This window comes from Gnatocerus cornutus, chromosome 9 (assembly GCF_029298725.1).
Source record: "Gnatocerus cornutus isolate USDA-ARS CGAHR chromosome 9, icGnaCorn1.1, whole genome shotgun sequence".
Lineage (NCBI taxonomy): Eukaryota > Metazoa > Arthropoda > Insecta > Coleoptera > Tenebrionidae > Gnatocerus > Gnatocerus cornutus.
In genome coordinates this window covers 5,536,725-5,554,319 of record NC_142241.1, presented here as the reverse complement: position 1 = coordinate 5,554,319, position 17,595 = coordinate 5,536,725, and the positions used below count along the sequence as shown (strand labels likewise).

Sequence of the window (17,595 nt, the reverse complement as noted above, 5' to 3'; positions counted from 1 at the left end):
CGCAATTCATGTTAGAACCGCCAGATGCCGACACTTTCACGCACACTAGAAACAACACAACTATCACAGAAAAATCACGTTTCTGAAAAAAAAATCATTTCGTGCCCCCACGTTGGGAAAACCACCCTAAAAAACTTGGATTTTTTATGCATTTTGAAAATGACCCCTCCGCTTCCGGTTCGCCGGAAATACGACAGACAACATGGCCGCGGCTTCACTCATAGGCGACTCGTGAACTTATCGATTTCGTGGTCGTTCTGGCTTCCACCCCTGCTGATCCAACGGAGACTTCTCAAGATCTTGTGGTTGATTTGATTGAACACTATTTGAAAGGTAATAAATTAACGCGGAGGTTTTTGATTGACGATTTAGATTGGTTTGGTGTGAGCGACGTGCGCCACTGTTTTGACACTTGCCCCCTTCATGCCCGACCCACGAAACCATTACCGAAGCGAAATATTTTATAAAATTGCGACATTCGTTGAAATTTCAACATGAACGGCCCTTTGAAGATGTATCGTACGAAGCAGGTTGTGCGCCACGATTTACATGTGCAACTTCCTGAGTGCATGTACAAATTGAAGAATATCCACGCTGCAAGAAACGGTGTGGTAGAACAACGATCAGATCACGTTTCCTCCACGAAGAAATTGGATATTTTCGACCAGGTTAAACAGTTTTTGAAGGTTTAATACATCTCCTTTTATTTTAAATAGTCAAACTAACGTTCTAATCGCTTTAAAACCGCCTAATTTCTCACAACTCACCATTATTTCTTGGTATTTCACTGGCATGACACCACAGTTATCAATTTTTGTGAACAACTGTCAAAAATACTGTGAAAATGAAGGAGGTTACTATTTAAACACTCTGTAAATGGTGGCATATGCCAAGCTTGAACTTCTCTTTAAATATGTAAAAACTGTTAAACTCAACTTATTTAAGATCTCACATGCAGAATAACCAAAATATCCCTGAGATGGCTGCTTTAGAACTGAGACAAGAAGAAATCTTGAGACAACTTGCTGATTTGAAGAAACAGATGGATGGGATAAGAAACAACCTTAAAATCACCGCATCCTCAGTAACATCCAAGTCTGAACAAGGAGTGGTAAGGATCAAAAGCCCACTCTTCTTTATAACACTAATTTTTTGCAGCCCCCAAGTCTTCCAGACATTGTCATTAATGCTAGTCCAACAAACCCACCATATTCATTGGAACTAATGCAGAAACTGTGGAAAAACTACCTCTTTCTCTCTGTAAAAACATTTGTCCATTCTAGTCTATCACAACTGCCAGAAAATGCTGCACAATTAACAAAGACCCTGGAAAGCTTCTCTACAGGAAATGTTCCTAAAGTTAATGTCAGGCTCATTTGGAAAGATGGTAAGATCACTTTATTCCCACCACTTTCACAGTGACTTCTTTCAGTTGGAACCAACACAGAACTCTTAATTTCTCAAAGACCAATCCTAGGAGAAGTGAATATGTTAAGATACTTGGCCAGAGTCAGCTCTAATGTTTTAAACTATGAGACTTATGGAAATGTGCATGAGATTGATGCTTTACTAGATGTTTGTTATAATATTGTTAAATCTAAAACAAAGACTGGAAGAGCCTCTTTACTACAAACTTTAAGCAAGTCATTGGGCAAGTCTCAGTGGTTGGCAGGGACAAGTCATATTACTATTGTTGACTTGGCTGCCTATTCAGCCATCAAACAGGTTACAAATGCTAGTGAAGTTAATGTTGGTTTAGGTAAATGGCTTGACAGATGCGCAGCCTGTTGATTTCAATAAAGGACTAATTTTGATACAATTTCGTTTTAATTTCGAACCAATATCAAACATCCTTTGCGTAACTAATTTATGCCCTATTAAAATTTCGAGTTGTCACCACAGCAAAAATTTTGAAGATCCGAAAATATCGGTGCTCTATATCTTGGCAACAACGACAAATAGAAAGATGTGGAATTCGTCATCATTTCTCTCATGTTTTGTTTGCGAATCCACATTTTCCTGTATAAAAAAAACTGACTTAAAGGCGATTGCAATTTTAAGTAGTGTAGTGCCTAAAATTTGTGAAATTCTGGAATTTTCCACGTTCAATATATCCGGAAATGGGACAAATATGGAGTGCCAAAATCTAGTTTACTTAGTTGCCTCAACAGATATTTTTTGTTATGCTCCAATTTTGGCTTGGTTGAATTTTTGGTTGCATACTAATTTTCACTTAAATTTTATTTTTGTTAATATCACATTTCTTGGAGATGAAATTGTTGAAAAGATTGGGATGTGTCATTTTGGGAGCACTAAATTTGGTGCATCCACCATTTTCAATATATTTAAGATAAAATAAAAATTAAATGTAGCCAATACAGAACAAAAAAAACTTGATACCGATTAGCAGGTCATAATTTATCGTGATATTGTGAAACTTGCAATTTAGCTTAATTGTTTCAAATAGACATAAATAAAAAACAAAACAAAGATATCGTAATATTATTGCATATCTACGAATGATTTTCCAAGTTTCTATTCGTAATGTAAGTGGAATGTTGCATCACATTGAAAAATATAAGCTGGAAACAGTTTCCTGAGTATTTTTTAAAATTTATATTGTATCGTTTTTGCTATACAAAATCTTGGAGAAAGACCCAAAAAAACGTTATTATTTATGTGAGGAAAAATCGGATTTTATTTTCTCTATTTTGTGCACCAAATTTCCTTTTTGTTATCACCTCGGAATTCCAGATATACCAAAAATTCCGGTATGTAACCGCAAAAAGCACCTTTTCTAGATGAACTAACATTGCGCAACCTGTCGGCAGAAACTCGTACTTAAAGGGCGCTTGTCGCTGTCATCCCGAAGTTGACCGTCTCGTGTTCAACTGGAAACATGTTATTGAGTTTTATCCCGATTCTATCCAAAATTAAATGTCAGGTGTTGAGTGTATGTGTAAAAGATTGTTTAACAAACAGTTTACCGTCTTGATCTAGTGCGAAATTAGTTGTTTTATTTAGTAAATTTAAGAAAAAGTTTATTTAACTGTCGACCATGCCGAAAGGAAAACGAAAAGGAAAGTCTGGTAAGTGACAATTCCCCCCATTTTCTTAATGCAGTGCTCTATAAAGACCAATTTCGTCATTAACATTGCTGTGACGTCATTGTAACGAAATTATCAAAAATGTGGCATATGGAATGAACTTCCAATTTCTGCTTTTGAAGGAATGCCAATTATAGCTGCCAAGGGGAAAAATCTGTAAGATTTCACCTCGTTTGTAAACAACCTGAGTAAACACTTCTTGGAAGATGAGTCAGCATGTTGGGCGCTCTTTTTTCTATAATTACACATAATTTCAAGAAATATTGGCTGTTTCAGTCAGGATCAATTACATAACGTGACAATCATTATAATTCATCTATGCAGAATTTGTAACTCACCTTGAAGTTCCAATTCTAGCTATGCAAACATCGCAAAAAATAAATAAACAAAATTAGATTAACCATTGTCTTGTTTTATTATTACTTTACCACATGAACAGATTTTGTTTATGAACAAGGCACGGGAATTCCAGTAATTACATGATTTCCTGGAATCTAGAAAAAGTCGCTCAACATATGGCATGTGGCTTTTCCTCATTTTCTTCACTTCCTTCCATTATCATAACGGAGAGGAATCTGTCCTCTTGACCCTGTCACTCGACATTTCTCCATTTGTTTCGGGAACCTTGGTAATCAGAGTAATCAAAATAATGTCGTAATCTCAATCCCAAATCCTCAGCCTTGACCTTTTAAATTCCCGTACCCCTACATCTTTAATGAATTCATCTGAAATTGCAGATCGTGGTCGTTTCGACGGTTCTCTCCACACTTCCGACGACGATTCCGTCAATGACAACAATAGTGTCATCAGTAATTACTCCGAAAATAAAAGCGTGGAAGACGGCGAAGATGTTGAAGAATTCGCGCAAGACCAGTTTGAAGATAAATTAGTCGAAATGCTAGATGCTCTTAGCCAGAAGTCGTCTCAAGGAAGAATTAACAGTATCCAAGGCTTGAGAAAAGCTTTAGTCAAAAAATACGTTCCAAATTTTGTCAAAGAGAGACATTTTACGATTTGCGATAGTATCGAAAAGAGTTTGAAGAAAGGCGGAGGTTTGGAGAAGATGGCAGCTGCTGAATTAGCACCGGTCATCAGTTTACAACTTGGAGAAGAAGATGCTGGCGAAATCGTTGATAAGACTCTAAAGCCCATTTTGACCACGGTGGCTTGCGATACAACGGCCGATGTTTCAGCGAGGGCGAAGGTAAGCCTTGAAAATTTTCCTGGCAGTAACCACATTGATTTATTAACGCATTGTCGTTGTCAAACTATTATCAAGTTCAGTAGTGTCATTTCCACGATTGATTATAGATAACATTTTATCTACGCAAAGTAGCGAACGCTATCGACTTGTTAATTTGTTTACTTGTTAAAAAAAAGTTTAGGTGCCACAAACATAATGAGCGTTTAATTTAAAAAGTTCAAATTGACCATGACCGATTTTTCAGGTAGACTTGGAAGCTCGGAAAATTACTTGATTAGCATTGCAAATGCATTATAAAATTAGTCATTTCATTAGAATTGTTAAATATTCTGCTTACAGGTTTGCATCTTGGTGGAATAAAAGTTTTCAAATTTCCGTGCGTTCCTTTTTTCGGGTTGACATCCGTCGTTGTTGCTTATTTTAATTTCACCAACATGATAATAAAAGCCGCGAAATTCGAACGGCTATTTAAACGGCAATAAAAAAATATTTCGGGATTCACAGTGAGTTGGGGAACGGGAATAAAATAATTTAATACTCTAATGGCATTGCTACATCAATAAAATTGGTAGTGTTAATTTTCATGGCCGGGAGATCCCGAAACTCCACAAATAGAGTCCTCTTAGAGCCAACTTTACATTCTATTTTTGTCCAGATCCGACCACAAAAATTCGCTTCTTCAATGATTTTATTGCAATACATTTCCTAATTCTATATAGAAACATAACACTAAACTTTGAACCAAAAATTAAAAACGTTTTTATCATAGTGCTGCCTCGCTCTGGGTATGATGGGCTTCCTTTCAAGTAGCCAGTTGGGAGACATCTTAGCAATGATGCAGCTTCTGGAAAACATCTTCTCTGGAAGCTATCTAAAAGGAGACGGATCTGTTCCAAACATCAGTGCGGAAGTAGCAAATCTACATGCGGCTGCTTTAAGTGCGTGGACCCTATTGTTGACTAATATGCCTCCAGGAAGTTTAACTGATTTAATAGAAACCAAGGCGTTACCGTAAGGAGTAAAAAAATCATCTTCTCTGACTAATCGTTCATTTCTAGATCCTTAGACCAACTCTCAGAACTCTTAGAATCACCACATTTAGAAGTTAGACTTACCGCTGGTGAAGCTTTAGCTCTAATTTTTGAAGAAGGCCGGAAAGACAACGTGGACTTCTTCGAGGACTTCGCGCTTTACATTACAGAGGTTTTCAAGAAATTGGCTACAGATTCCCACAAATACAGAGCGAAGAAAGATAGGAAGCAACAAAGAGCTACTTTCAGGGACATTCTTTCATTTATTGAAGATGATATTGTATCCGACGTTCAAGTGAAATTTGGACGCGAAATTCTCGTCTTAGATACATGGGCTAGAAGGAAACAGTATGATGCTCTTTGTAACGTATTAGGGCCTGCTATTAACGTACATCTTGCTGAAAATAATTTGTTGAGAGACATATTTGCAATCACAGCTCCTATTGCTCAACCTCACGATGCTCCAGCTCATCAGCAACAACACTTGGAGAGATGTAGAAAAGTGAGTGTTCACTCAGTTGATTTCAGAAGTTTAATAATGTTGATTTTAGCGACTTCTCAATGCCGCAGCATTTAAAGCAAGGACGATATCAAGGGCTAAGAACAGGGACAAGCGATCAGACTTCTAATGTATATTTGGGGATATTTAATGTATTTATTTTAGCTCAATTATAGCTGTTTTGATACAGTAGTTGATTAATTTTTAAAGTAGAATAGAAATTCGGTTGTAATTATTAGATTTCAATGTAGTGTGGCTTTAAATTTGTAAATATTTGTAATAAAAATCCATTTACAAATTTACTGTGGTGTTTGGGTAACAAAAATAACGAAATTGCGACCAGTCAACATAATTATGTATTTCTAAATATTTTTTTCTTCATAACTTAATATGGCACTCTCATGCTTTTCTCTCCACTGGTGTTAATTACGATACTGATAGTATTAAACATTTACAATTTGAAGACATCAACAAAAATAAAAAACATTTGAGATTTAAACATCTTTAACAATATAAGTTGTAAACAATGCAACAACAGTTTAATACGATCAGTATTTTCAAAGGGAAATATTAATAACAATAATAAAAAATAATACAAAAGTTTTGTCAAGATTGTTTACAACCTGGCAATTTTCTAACCGCAATACACGAAATTGGTTTCTTCCACCTACGTTTGGAACTTTGGTTTGGTTGAGCACTTCCATTATTTTGTTCAGCTTCCCGTTTCATGATTTCTTCTGAAAAACAAACAATAATTCGTGCTAGTATTAAAATATTTAACTCGTACCATTGAGCTCGCGTTGAGTGAAGTACTGAACATTATTGGAGGTATCTGACGTATCATAGTAATGATCAAAAAGATATGGTAAGACTGTCATACAGTGAAACTCGTCATTTCTTAGCGGCGGAATAGGAACTGGCGTCGCATTCTGCAATGGTCTCCTCGCAAACCAACTAAAACTCTCATTACCACAAATTCCACTTCCTCTCATACTTACTTGTGTTGCCGAATTTGTTGCAAACTAAACCTTTCTTCGGGATCTTTCTGCAGCATCCCCGAAAGCAAATTTCGCAAAGGATCTTCGATATACTCGGGGATTGTAAAGTCGCCTTTGCCTATATTCTCAAACAATTTATAAATACTATCACCCTCGAACGGATATTGACCAGTTACGAAGTTATATCTACAAAATTTTAAATTAGAAAAGTTTAGTACAAGTCGCGAGTGCTTTACAAAGTAACACCGCTGCTCCAGACGTCGACTTTAAATCCAGGAAAAGAATCCAATCCGTTTGCGATTTCCGGGGGCTGGAAGGCCGGAGAGCCCTGCCCTTGGACGCACGTGTCGTCCTTGGCGAAGAAGTCGATAGTCTGAAAAAAACAGGGAATTACTGGTTTTGAAGGCTATTATTTTAAAATTATGAAAAACTCAATCATGAGTTAGTGAAAAATAATTAATGTAAATGTAAATATAAACGGTTTTGAGTTGGGGAGTAAAATCGGAGTTTATCTACTTGATGGGCTCTGAAATGAACACTCCATTGTTTACCTTCACAATTTTGAATGGTTTAATTTCCAAGGACAGGAGATGCAAACGTAGAAAATTCTAGTATTTTTAGCCGCACAATAAAAAAACTCAAATAGTCGTTGCACGAATTTCAATATAAACAAAGTCAATATTTAGCTTTCGTCTTTCCTTTAATCATTTACTTCTGTCTAAAGGAGGCCAAAAAAATTCCAGTATTAATTAAATATTGTTTTTTCTAGAGTTATTTTCCAGTATTCAAAGGTTGCGGTTTAATTTTCTCAATCAAAACTGGTTTTTATCTCTTTATCTATATTTAGTAGATGAAGTGAATTTACTCAAGTGATCGTACACGGGCTGTTTTTTCTTGCTGACATTTCAAAACATCACCATTGCACTTTAATCAGTCAGTAATTTTCGTCCAAAAGATGTTAAAAATAAACTCTGTTCTATTTATAGCTCAATCTATCAATATTAATAGCAGATCACTTAATGGTAGAATGTCTAAAACTGCGTTGGTACAATCAATCATGAGGGCAGCATGCAGTACAATAATGAAAATTATATCAACACATTATTCCGGTTTAAAGTAAACAATAAAGTCAACTCTGTGATAATTCAATCCACGATGAATTAAATTGTTGTAAAAAACAATTTTTAATTATTTTAGCAATCTCTTGAAGATAATCCCATCCTTTAAGGTCACGAATCTGAAGCGAAAAAAGTCATAATCATAAATTCCAGTACCACGGTGGAATACGGGACAGTGCGCTTTGTTTATCCAAAAATCTGTGACCTCTGACCCGTCGAGATACAGTCAAAGTAACACAGTGTCTTAATATCAGTTCCAATCATGTTTCAAGCTGCAACTTGGGTCTTGGCACTGCTTATACTATTGATAATTTTCTTAAGGTAATCTTTTTATTATCTCCGCAAAGAAACGAGAGACGTTTTTGCCGAGTTTTTTGAAGCGAGCGTTTTATTGAGTTGTAACAACGTTGTGGCTTTTTTATCGTCTAATTACTAGTAGCAATGGATGAAAGTTTGAAAGTGCTTTATCAAAGGTTGTGCACCATCATTGAAAGGTATTTTTTGTGTAACTTACCTCGGCGACGCCGAGATCCGAAATTTTTAACACGCCTTCAAGTGTCAGTAACAAGTTCCCGGGTTTGATGTCTTTGTGGATGACTCTTTTGCTGTGGAGATATTCTAAACCATCAACTAGTTGAATGAAGTAACTATGAGCTTGAAAATGTGGGAATCTTTTGGAAGGTGTGGATTCTAACATCCCTTGGAGGCTTCCCACGCAGAATTCCATGATTAGATACATTTTTTGCTTCTCATCATTGTACAGAACGTCGACTAGATTGATAACATTTTTGTGTTTGAGCGACTTTAGCAGTTTGATTTCCCTAAAATAAAATTTTGTTACAGATTGAAGTCTCAGATGGCGGCTTTGGTGGCGTGGATTGTGGGAACTGTAAGTACCTTTCTACATTTTGTACTCCATTTGGTATCCTTCTAAGTTTGCGTTGCTTTAAAATTTTCACCGCGCGCCTACATAAAGTCTCTGAATCTAACATTTCCTTTACTTTCCCGTACGAGCCTTCGCCGAGGAGGTCCCCCATTACGTATTTTCCTATAATCTTCAACCTTTTCTTGGACTGATAGATGACTTGGTCTGAGGAGACCCGATGGAAGAAATTGTTAATGTTGACTCCATCTATATCATCATTACACCAAATTGTTTGATCTTCGTCGAGGAGTTGCTCGTCGGAAAAGTTCTGATTATCCAGAAACGGTCTTAAATCTTCACTATCTACTTCAAAAACTCTGTTCGTCAACTCCACTTCATTTTCAGATATGATCTCGTGCTCATCACTGTCACTTTGAGTTATGTTGCACATTTTCTTGTCCATAATTAATTTTAATTTGCACTTGGTGAAAAATTATCTTTGATTTAAAACGTTTTTATTAGATCGGGGCTCGCGGACACACTTCATGTCATTTTCAATATTTTTGTTGTGCATTTCAACAGCTGTTCCTAGGGAATTTCGTTCCGAACAGCGGCGGCACACATGACTTTAGCGAAGAGTAACACGAGCCAGGGGGCTCAAAAATCGATGAAAACACTAAAACCAACCGAGTTCCACTTGAAAAAAACCATAAAAACTCGCGTGTTACGATAAAAATCCCAAATTATTAGAGAAATCAATGACGTCGTTGCCAACCCCGAGCGGTTGAAGTCCCCAAACCGACTAACCAAACCTCACTACCCGATAAAAAAATTCAAATTGTCCTCTATTTGGCAATTTACAATCAAAATTGATCACAATAAATACGATGGATCAAAACAAAATCTATAAATAGCCCAATAATTTACGTAAATAGTAGAGATAACCAAACATTTCGGAATCTCAAGTTTCACCAAACGTGTGTTTTTACGTGATAATTTCATTATCTTCATTTTAATCCAAACCGGTGAAGAAATTGCGATAATTTTTTTACGATTTAATTTTGGCACCTTGCAATCATTTGTGACATGTCAACATTTAGCTGTCACTTCAATGTCACCTTGACAATTTCAAATATTTTGGTGTACCCGGTTTGGTGCTCTCTAATAGAAAACCAGCGAAGTGTTGGATCTTAGTGTTAACGTAGAACCAACTACCAGATCTTCCTCAATAGTCACGTCTTTCCTATTCAAGTTGTCGATTTTCGGTAAGTCAGTAGTGTTATGTTCATGCAGCCCCACTTTCAAAGGGAACAAGGTGCATTTTGATTGCTTTATCTTAATTTATGTAACCTCTGGTTGTTTATGTGTTCAACACACAACCCGCCTCTCGATTTTCGTTATTATTCTTCGTCGCAGTACCATGAATAGACCCAAGCCCAAGGATAGCCCCATGGTCATGTTGCTCAAATGCCCATGCCGTGTGTGGAAACTTTATATGGGCTTATTTCAATTACTATTGTGTTTGTTTACTATTTCGTTAAGTATTGCGTTTTTTTTAATAAGATACTTTATATTGTTCTGTGTTTTACAATTTCTAACATGTTTAGAGCAAGTGAGTTTGTTTAAATCACAACAATACCTACTTACAAATTTCCTCAGATTTCTGGGTCAGCTCGTGGAGAAGAACCTTCCACCGACAAATCAAAGAAGAAACGACAGAAAATTAAGAAAAGCCCGTCCAGAGAACCCGCTTTCAACACCACTCTCACGACTCCAATTGAAGAAGTAATTGAAGAAACATTAAACGAAGACGTCAAAACTGAAGACAAACCGGTCAAACCTAAGAAGCGAAAACCGGCGAAATCAAAGAAACAGTCCAAACCTGTAGAAGATACTTCTTCCGACTCTCTTTCTTCACCTTCTGACTCTGCGGACTTTGCGTTTCTCCCAGTCAAAGACAGAAGGAAGAAGAAGACCAAGCCGAAAGTCGATCCTTTGCCGCAGACTTCCGTTATAGAACATCACAAACCGAAAAAGGTCAAGGAAATTGAGATAAAAGACGAGTTTGTTGTAATTGAAGAGAGTGACATTACCCCCGTTAAGAAGTCTCAAGAAAAATACATCGAAATTGTTAATAAAGGAACAGGACGGACCGTGTATCTTGAAAACAAGGAAAGCAAGAAAGTACACGCGAAGATATCTTACGCGAGCGTCGCGTCGCAACGATTTGAAGAGAGTTTAGAACAGTTGAAGAAAGAGAAAGACTTGATACTAGAAACAATCAACGGCATTACAACTGTTGAAATTAACCACCAAGAGACCTTCGATTGTGAAAAGGAACTTGTGAAGGAAATCCAGAGCGAAGAGCGTCGTTTAGTTAACTTACTCGAAGAAGAAACTGAAGATGTTGAGGACTTAAGTGAGGAACCCATTCTTAATGGTGAAAATTTAGCTCAGAATTTCACGCAGAAAACGAATGAGATTGAAGAGATTCATCCTGTAACAAACGGTCAGGAAACAACCGGCGATAACGTAGTTGAAGCATCAATTGATCTCACAGAACCACAAAATCAAAATTCACTGAATCACGTGAAATCTGAAGACACTAAAGAGGAGATCGTTCATTTAACTGAAATTCAAACTGAATCCCTCAATTTATATTTAGATGAAAATAAGATCACGAATTTTTGCGACTTTGAAATAAAGACCAAACCAAGAGAAACCATCTCAGAACTTACGTCCGAATTTATTAAAGAGGAGCAACGAATTATCGAACTGAACAACGTGAATTTGCGTACTGATCGTCAATTTGAAGAAGTGAATGAGACAAAGCCTGCAGTCGATTCAGAAACACCATTTAAAATGTCGTCAGGTCTTCAAGTTCGTGTTCTAACTCTGAACGATAAAGAACACCAAGATTCCACTTTGTATAGGCTCGAGAAAAATTGGGTCCTCCAGTTTAGACTCGGTCCTTCTTTGCTAGGCCGTAATGTATCTCTTTACTGCAACTATCCTAAAGAAAATGAAGGGTTTAAACGAAATTTGTACCACCTTTTGGAGTGGCGCCAAGACGAAGGTTGTAACTACTCAGACGACACCGCTCTGTTAACAGAAGTAACTGTGAAGGTTTCGGGAAGTTTTCATTATTATTTCACATACGAAGAAAACAAAGATGAGCACCAAGGATCAGGTTTCTTTCTGGTTGATCCTGTGTTGAATTACGGGAAGAACGAGAAACTTCCTCTGGATTGCATTCAGTGCCAGACGTTCTTATCCAAAGGTTTGGGAGGTTTCGATACGTGGGAAAACAAACTGAAAGTGGCTCAAGAGTCTGGTTACAACATGATCCATTTTACGCCCATTCAGGTATAGTTCAAGACTATTTAATTACTTCTAATTGTGATTTGTAGGAATTGGGAGCTTCAAACTCTGCGTACAGTCTCAGTGAGCAACTGAAAGTGAACCCGATTTTCGGGAAACAAACTACCTTCCAGGACATTGAAAAACTGACTCAGAAGATGCGAACTGAGTGGAAGGTACTAAACTCTCCTCCTTGAGTTTTTTACTGTACTAATCTTCTTACAGATGGTCTCAATTTGCGATATCGTTCTCAATCACACTGCGAACGAAAGCCCATGGCTGCAGGAGCATCCTGAAGTTACCTATAACTGCCAGAATTGCCCTTACATGCGCCCGTCGTATCTCCTCGACGCAGCTTTCCACCAGTTCTCTCAGGACGTTGCGAAAGGTCTGTACGAAGATAAAGGAATCCCTGCTCAAGTAACCACAGAAGATCATCTGAACGCCATCCGCCACTACCTTCACTCCGAAGTCTTAGCCAAGTTGAAAATTTCCGAATTGTTTATCTGCGATGTTACTGGAAAAGTCGCTGAATTTCTTAGTTTAATCCGAAACAAAGTCCCACCGACTCAACACAATGTTCACACTAACGAGGAATTGACTTTGATTCAAGATCCCCAATATAGAAGACTCGCCTCAACTGTTGATATGAACGCCGCCGTGAAACTTTACAATGTCTATCGTTCCGACAGTTTTGACGAAGAGACAAGAATTAAAAAATGCGCCGAAGACTTTAAAAACAAATTAGAGTCGTTGAATCAAAAAGTTATTGACGAGATGAATGACCACTTGAACGCGGCTGTTGATAATGTGATCGCTGGAATTCGGTATTTCAGGGTACAGCCAGACGGGCCCAAAGTTAGGGAAATTTCGATTAAGAATCCGCTCGTTTTTCGGTATTTTACAGACCATGAGATGCCTACCAGTATTGAAGAACATGAAGATATTATGTATAGTGAGAATGGGAGATTTTTAATGGCCCACAACGGGTGGGTTATGAATTCTGATCCTTTGCGGAATTTCGCTGCTCCTGGGTCTAATGTTTATATCAGGAGGGAGTTGATTGCGTGGGGTGACAGCGTCAAATTACGGTTAGATAACTTAAGACTTTCAGATTCGGGGGTTAATACAGAAATTGTAGGTTTGGTGAAAAACCAGAGGACTGTCCCTACTTGTGGGAACACATGAAGAAATATGTGGAGCTCACCGCGAAGATTTTTGATGGTGTTAGGTTGGATAACTGCCACTCGACTCCAATTCCGGTAAATACCAACGCTCAATTATTGAGTGCTAATATGATTCTCTAGGTGGCGGAGTACCTCTTGGACTGCGCCAGAAGAGTACGCCCGGATCTCTACGTCGTCGCTGAGCTCTTTACTAACTCAGATTCGACAGACAACATCTTCGTCAACCGCTTAGGAATAACTTCATTGATCAGAGGTTCGGTTTTCATACTCCTTAATCTAATTTTCATTCTACAATTACAGAAGCACTATCTGCTTGGAACTCCCACGAACAAGGCCGCTTAGTCTACCGCTACGGTGGCTCCCCCGTCGGTTCTTTCTACCAACCTAGAGTTCGTCCATTGGTACCGTCCATCGCCCATGCCCTTTTCCTCGACCAAACCCACGATAACCCCAGCCCTATCGAAAAACGCTCAGTTTTTGATTTATTACCAAGCACCGCGTTGGTTAACATGGCTTGTTGCGCCAGCGGTTCCAACAGAGGTTACGACGAATTAGTACCACACCACATCCACGTCGTTGACGAAACAAGACAGTATACAGAGTGGACCAACGATGATAGTTTGACCACGGGAAATGCGCGATATGTCACTAAAAAGTCCGGAATAATCGCGGCGAAGAAAGCTTTGAATGATCTTCATTTCTTGCTCGGAGCTGAGGGATTTAGTCAGGTTTATGTCGACCAGATGGATCCTGACGTGGTTGCCGTCACTAGACATTGTCCAGAAACCCATGAAAGTTACGTTCTTGTAGCTTTCACTGCTTTTAGTCATCCACCGGAAGATGCAGATAATCATCAGCGAGGAATTCGAGCTCTTCGCGTTGAAGGAGTGTTGGAAGAAGTCGTGTTAGAAGCGACTCTCAACCATATTAACGCAAAGTAATAATTATTGTACCTCCAACAGAGTTTGTAGTGATGTTGTTTTAGAATGACCTCGAAGTATGCGAGAACTCAATCGTACCATAAAGATACTAAATGGATTAATGGTTTCTCTGAGTACCAAGTCCACTTACAGCAGCACATTCAGCCGGAAAACTCTGAAATCTTCGAAAAAGTCGACTCTGGAAGCCCCAATGTGATACAACTGAATTTTAAGAATTTCAAACCCGGGAGTGTGGCCATTATTAAGTCAGTTTTCCAACAAGTAGAGTTCTTTCTTAAGTTGTTATTTCAGGGTTTCTTTGCCTGACGATATGAGTCAGTCGATTAAAAATGTCCGTAATTTGATCAGCCAGTTTTCGTTGAAAAAGGAAACCGAATTGTGGAAGATTATAAGTCAGATGAAGTTGCCCGATTTGAACAGAGCTTTGTACCGCTGCGACCAAGAAGAAAGAGACGAAGGTCATGGGTTTGATACATACGACATTCCCAACTTTGGTCGTTTGGTTTATGCTGGTTTTCAAGGTTTTTTACTCTTGTGTATTGGTGTCTCTCCTAACATTTTTATTCTTAGGTTTCATGTCGCTCCTGTCCACTGTTAGACCTAGCAATGATTTGGGGCATCCAATGTGTGGAAATCTGCGAGACGGAAATTGGATGATAGGTGCGTTCCGCGTTTTTGGTGAATAAGGCATCTACTGTTCTTTTTAGACTATATTTGGCAACGATTGAAACTCGACGAGGGTACGAAGTCTCTCGGCCAGTGGTTTGAAGAAAACACCAAATCTCTCAAGTCCATCCCTAGATACTTAGTTCCCTGTTACTTCGACGTGATAGTAACGGGAATTTACGCTTTGTTGTACGAACAAAGTTACAACCTCATGACAGAGTAAGTTTCTATTTACAACACTAATTAGTCTCTTACAAAAACGTCTTCAGATTCGTGAAAAACGGATCCACTTTCGTGAAAGGATTATCCATGGGCTCTCTTCAGTTCGCCGCTTACATAAAATCGGCCGATTTACCAACTCTGTCTCCAAAGTTGGCAGAACCAAAACCGCCTCAAAAGAAAACAGCCACTGGTGAAAACGTCCAAGCTTGCGTAACGCTCTCTGCTGGGTTACCCCACTTTTCCGTCGGTTACACGCGAAATTGGGGCCGTGACACCTTCATCGCTTTACGGGGGCTGTTTCTACTAACCGGACGCTATCAAGATGCGAGATACCACATTCTAGGATATGGTGGCTGTCTCCGACACGGGTTGATCCCCAATTTGCTTGATGGGGGCCGTAACTCACGGTGAGTACATTAATTTTTTACAAGATCTCACTTCTTCTTACAGCTTCAACTGCCGCGATGCTGTCTGGTGGTGGTTGTACTGTATCAAATGCTACACGGAAGACGCCCCTAACGGTCTCTCCATCCTCGGCGACAAAGTATCGCGTATTTTCCCCACTGATGATTCTCCAGCGCAGTCTCCGGGCACTGCCGACCAACTTCTACACGAAGTCATTCAGGAAGCCCTCAGTATCCACTTCCAGGGTCTTGTCTTCCGCGAGCGCAACGCAGGGAAACAAATCGACGAGCACATGACCGACCAAGGCTTCAACAACCAAATTGGGATACATCCAGACAACGGTTTTGTCTTTGGTGGTAACGCCGCTAACTGTGGTACCTGGATGGACAAAATGGGTTCTTCAGAAAAAGCTGGAACTCGTGGTAAACCAGCAACACCACGCGACGGTTCCGCTGTTGAACTCATCGGTTTATCAAAAGCTGTAATCACTTGGTTGGACGCGTTGAGTAGGAAAGGTGTTTATCCCTACACGGGCGTAGAAAGAACGGGAAAAAACGGGGTTGTAACCAAATGGAGTTATAAAGAATGGGCTGAGAAGATACAAAGCAACTTCGAGAAGTATTTCTGGGTTAACACGACCCCTGTGGATGGTGAAATCCGACCAGATCTCATCAACAAGCGAGGAATTTACAAAGATTGTTACGGCGCCAGCCAAGAATGGACTGATTTCCAATTGAGATGTAATTTCCCGATTGCAATGGTGGTGGCACCTGAACTCTTCAATCCGCGACACGCGTGGGTTGCGTTGAAACAAACCGAAAAGTATTTATTGGGACCTTTAGGTATGAAAACTTTAGATCCAGAAGATTGGGCCTACAATGGAAACTACGACAATTCCAATGACTCAGACAATTCTAATGTCGCACATGGGTTCAACTACCATCAAGGACCAGTAAGTAATTTTCATGTCAAACGTCTCCACTAATTTTTTAATTAGGAGTGGGTATGGCCTGTTGGCTTCTACCTAAGAGCTAAACTACACTTTGCTGCTGCTAATGGCGAGTTACAACAAACTCTAGCTAGTACTAAAGTAGTCCTGTCGAAACATTTCGTCGAGTTGCAAACTTCAACGTGGCGGGGACTCCCCGAATTGACCAACAAAGATGGGGCTTACTGTAATGACAGCTCGAGGACTCAAGCGTGGAGCATGTCGTCCATTTTGGAAGTGAGTAGAACTGAAAAATTGTCATGACATGACCCGTCATCCTATTGCTGTTTCAGGTCTTGCACGATCTCCAGAGGACTCAGCAGAAGCAGCCGCTGATCAATTGACTTAGCAGAAAACTAGAATATAATGAACACTCTGTAGCCTCTTGCGAAATTATAACTCCAAACGTTCGCTTCTATAGTCACCAACGTAAAGAAAAACGTCTCCAAATTGTTTATACGACCAACGAAAAGCGACAAACTAACTGTACGGTTTTTAGTGATTTATACTTTAAGAATAACGAAACCTTGAGTACCACGTCACTAAGTTTAAGTGACTTTGTTCAAACAATAGACAATACTTTAGTCTGTAGATATTTTCCTGTTACAAATTTTATGTCATGTTTTAGTGACCGTTGCGAATTGTTACAAGTTTTAAAATACTCAAAGAGTGATGGCGATGTTAATTTTAATCTGTTTAAGTCTTTCAATGACTATTGTCCCATGTTAAAGTGTGATTCGTTTCATATAAAAATTAAGTATTTCAGCGAATTATTGTCGCGAACATCTTTGTGCCATCCAACTAGACGAAAACCTGTTGCCAGTTCAGTTGATTTAGATGAAATTTCACCAGTTGAAGACGATACTCCAAGGATTACAGATAACTTAATTGTAAACCGGCCTTTGTTGGAGAAGACTAGGTTTAATCCAGTCATCCTCGACCCTTTGACTCTTGAAACGATACAGAAGAAACGCGTCATTAATAGGATTTATGAAACTGAACAA

At 38.8% G+C, this 17,595-nt stretch overlaps 5 protein-coding genes and 1 long non-coding RNA gene across 8 annotated transcripts; 5 read left to right on the top strand and 1 right to left on the bottom strand.

Annotated features, from left to right (window-relative positions):
* The first annotated feature begins 24 nt into the window (after window positions 1-24).
* Window positions 25-1,033, top strand: LOC148168117 (uncharacterized). Of its 2 annotated transcripts, none has more exons than XR_015770819.1 (2): window positions 25-333; window positions 946-1,033. It is a non-coding gene; the product is annotated as an uncharacterized LOC148168117 (long non-coding RNA). The 2 variants fall into 2 exon arrangements; XR_015770820.1 differs by lacking the exon at window positions 946-1,033 and adding an exon at window positions 373-460.
* Window positions 381-1,819, top strand: AIMP2 (aaRS-interacting multifunctional protein 2). 2 transcript variants are annotated; one of them, XM_088046491.1, is made up of 4 exons: window positions 381-686; window positions 959-1,111; window positions 1,159-1,387; window positions 1,433-1,819. In XM_088046491.1, exons 1-4 carry the CDS (start codon window positions 495-497, stop codon window positions 1,789-1,791), a joined length of 933 nt encoding a protein of 310 aa, XP_087902617.1. In that variant the 5' UTR covers window positions 381-494; the 3' UTR covers window positions 1,792-1,819. The 2 variants fall into 2 exon arrangements, with proteins under 2 accessions (XP_087902617.1, XP_087902618.1); XM_088046492.1 differs by having other exon boundaries at window positions 382-668.
* Window positions 1,820-2,822: 1,003 nt separating this feature from the next.
* Window positions 2,823-6,143, top strand: Ifrd1 (Interferon-related developmental regulator 1). Its single transcript, XM_088046488.1, has 5 exons — window positions 2,823-3,089; window positions 3,845-4,311; window positions 5,081-5,322; window positions 5,370-5,844; window positions 5,894-6,143. The coding sequence occupies exons 1-5, from the start codon at window positions 3,059-3,061 to the stop codon at window positions 5,969-5,971; spliced, it is 1,293 nt and encodes a 430-aa protein (XP_087902614.1). The 5' UTR covers window positions 2,823-3,058; the 3' UTR covers window positions 5,972-6,143.
* A 31-nt stretch (window positions 6,144-6,174) lies between these two features.
* LOC148168113 (serine/threonine-protein kinase STK11-like) lies at window positions 6,175-9,869 on the bottom strand. The gene is made up of 6 exons (XM_088046487.1): window positions 8,855-9,869; window positions 8,472-8,778; window positions 7,076-7,212; window positions 6,840-7,025; window positions 6,629-6,795; window positions 6,175-6,578 (listed from the first exon to the last, which is right to left on the bottom strand). The coding sequence occupies exons 1-6, from the start codon at window positions 9,283-9,285 to the stop codon at window positions 6,448-6,450; spliced, it is 1,359 nt and encodes a 452-aa protein (XP_087902613.1). The 5' UTR covers window positions 9,286-9,869; the 3' UTR covers window positions 6,175-6,447.
* LOC148168114 (uncharacterized) lies at window positions 7,262-7,988 on the top strand. Its single transcript, XM_088044954.1, has 6 exons — window positions 7,262-7,284; window positions 7,328-7,450; window positions 7,526-7,530; window positions 7,609-7,630; window positions 7,696-7,772; window positions 7,826-7,988. Exons 1-6 carry the CDS (start codon window positions 7,262-7,264, stop codon window positions 7,957-7,959), a joined length of 384 nt encoding a protein of 127 aa, XP_087901080.1. The 3' UTR covers window positions 7,960-7,988.
* A 380-nt stretch (window positions 9,870-10,249) lies between the features above and the next one.
* Window positions 10,250-16,975, top strand: LOC148168112 (glycogen debranching enzyme). The gene is made up of 15 exons (XM_088046481.1): window positions 10,250-10,434; window positions 10,482-12,188; window positions 12,233-12,358; window positions 12,408-13,273; window positions 13,324-13,444; window positions 13,490-13,622; window positions 13,670-14,306; window positions 14,355-14,555; window positions 14,602-14,831; window positions 14,881-14,970; window positions 15,018-15,195; window positions 15,246-15,605; window positions 15,649-16,555; window positions 16,601-16,828; window positions 16,885-16,975. Exons 1-15 carry the CDS (start codon window positions 10,273-10,275, stop codon window positions 16,933-16,935), a joined length of 5,997 nt encoding a protein of 1,998 aa, XP_087902607.1. The 5' UTR covers window positions 10,250-10,272; the 3' UTR covers window positions 16,936-16,975.
* Window positions 16,976-17,595: the final 620 nt, after the last annotated feature.

Coding starts and splice junctions, on each gene's coding strand:
- AIMP2 (XM_088046491.1), top strand. CDS start 495: ATGAACGGCCCTTTGAAGATGTATCGTACGAAGCAGGTTGTGCGCCAC. Junction 687..958: donor AGGTTAAACAGTTTTTGAAG/GTTTAATACATC, acceptor TCTCACATGCAG/AATAACCAAAATATCCCTGA. Junction 1,388..1,432: donor CAGGCTCATTTGGAAAGATG/GTAAGATCACTT, acceptor GACTTCTTTCAG/TTGGAACCAACACAGAACTC.
- Ifrd1 (XM_088046488.1), top strand. CDS start 3,059: ATGCCGAAAGGAAAACGAAAAGGAAAGTCTG. Junction 3,090..3,844: donor AAAACGAAAAGGAAAGTCTG/GTAAGTGACAAT, acceptor CTGAAATTGCAG/ATCGTGGTCGTTTCGACGGT. Junction 5,845..5,893: donor ACTTGGAGAGATGTAGAAAA/GTGAGTGTTCAC, acceptor TGTTGATTTTAG/CGACTTCTCAATGCCGCAGC.
- LOC148168114 (XM_088044954.1), top strand. CDS start 7,262: ATGAAAAACTCAATCATGAGTTA. Junction 7,285..7,327: donor AAAAACTCAATCATGAGTTA/GTGAAAAATAAT, acceptor AACGGTTTTGAG/TTGGGGAGTAAAATCGGAGT. Junction 7,773..7,825: donor TCACCATTGCACTTTAATCA/GTCAGTAATTTT, acceptor TTCTATTTATAG/CTCAATCTATCAATATTAAT.
- LOC148168113 (XM_088046487.1), bottom strand. CDS start 9,285: ATGGACAAGAAAATGTGCAACATAACTCAAAGTGACAGTGATGAGCAC. Junction 6,796..6,839: donor CAACAAATTCGGCAACACAA/GTAAGTATGAGA, acceptor TGAGAGTTTTAG/TTGGTTTGCGAGGAGACCAT. Junction 6,579..6,628: donor CACTCAACGCGAGCTCAATG/GTACGAGTTAAA, acceptor TTTGTTTTTCAG/AAGAAATCATGAAACGGGAA.
- LOC148168112 (XM_088046481.1), top strand. CDS start 10,273: ATGGTCATGTTGCTCAAATGCCCATGCCGTGTGTGGAAACTTTATATG. Junction 10,435..10,481: donor TTCTAACATGTTTAGAGCAA/GTGAGTTTGTTT, acceptor AAATTTCCTCAG/ATTTCTGGGTCAGCTCGTGG. Junction 16,829..16,884: donor GCATGTCGTCCATTTTGGAA/GTGAGTAGAACT, acceptor TTGCTGTTTCAG/GTCTTGCACGATCTCCAGAG.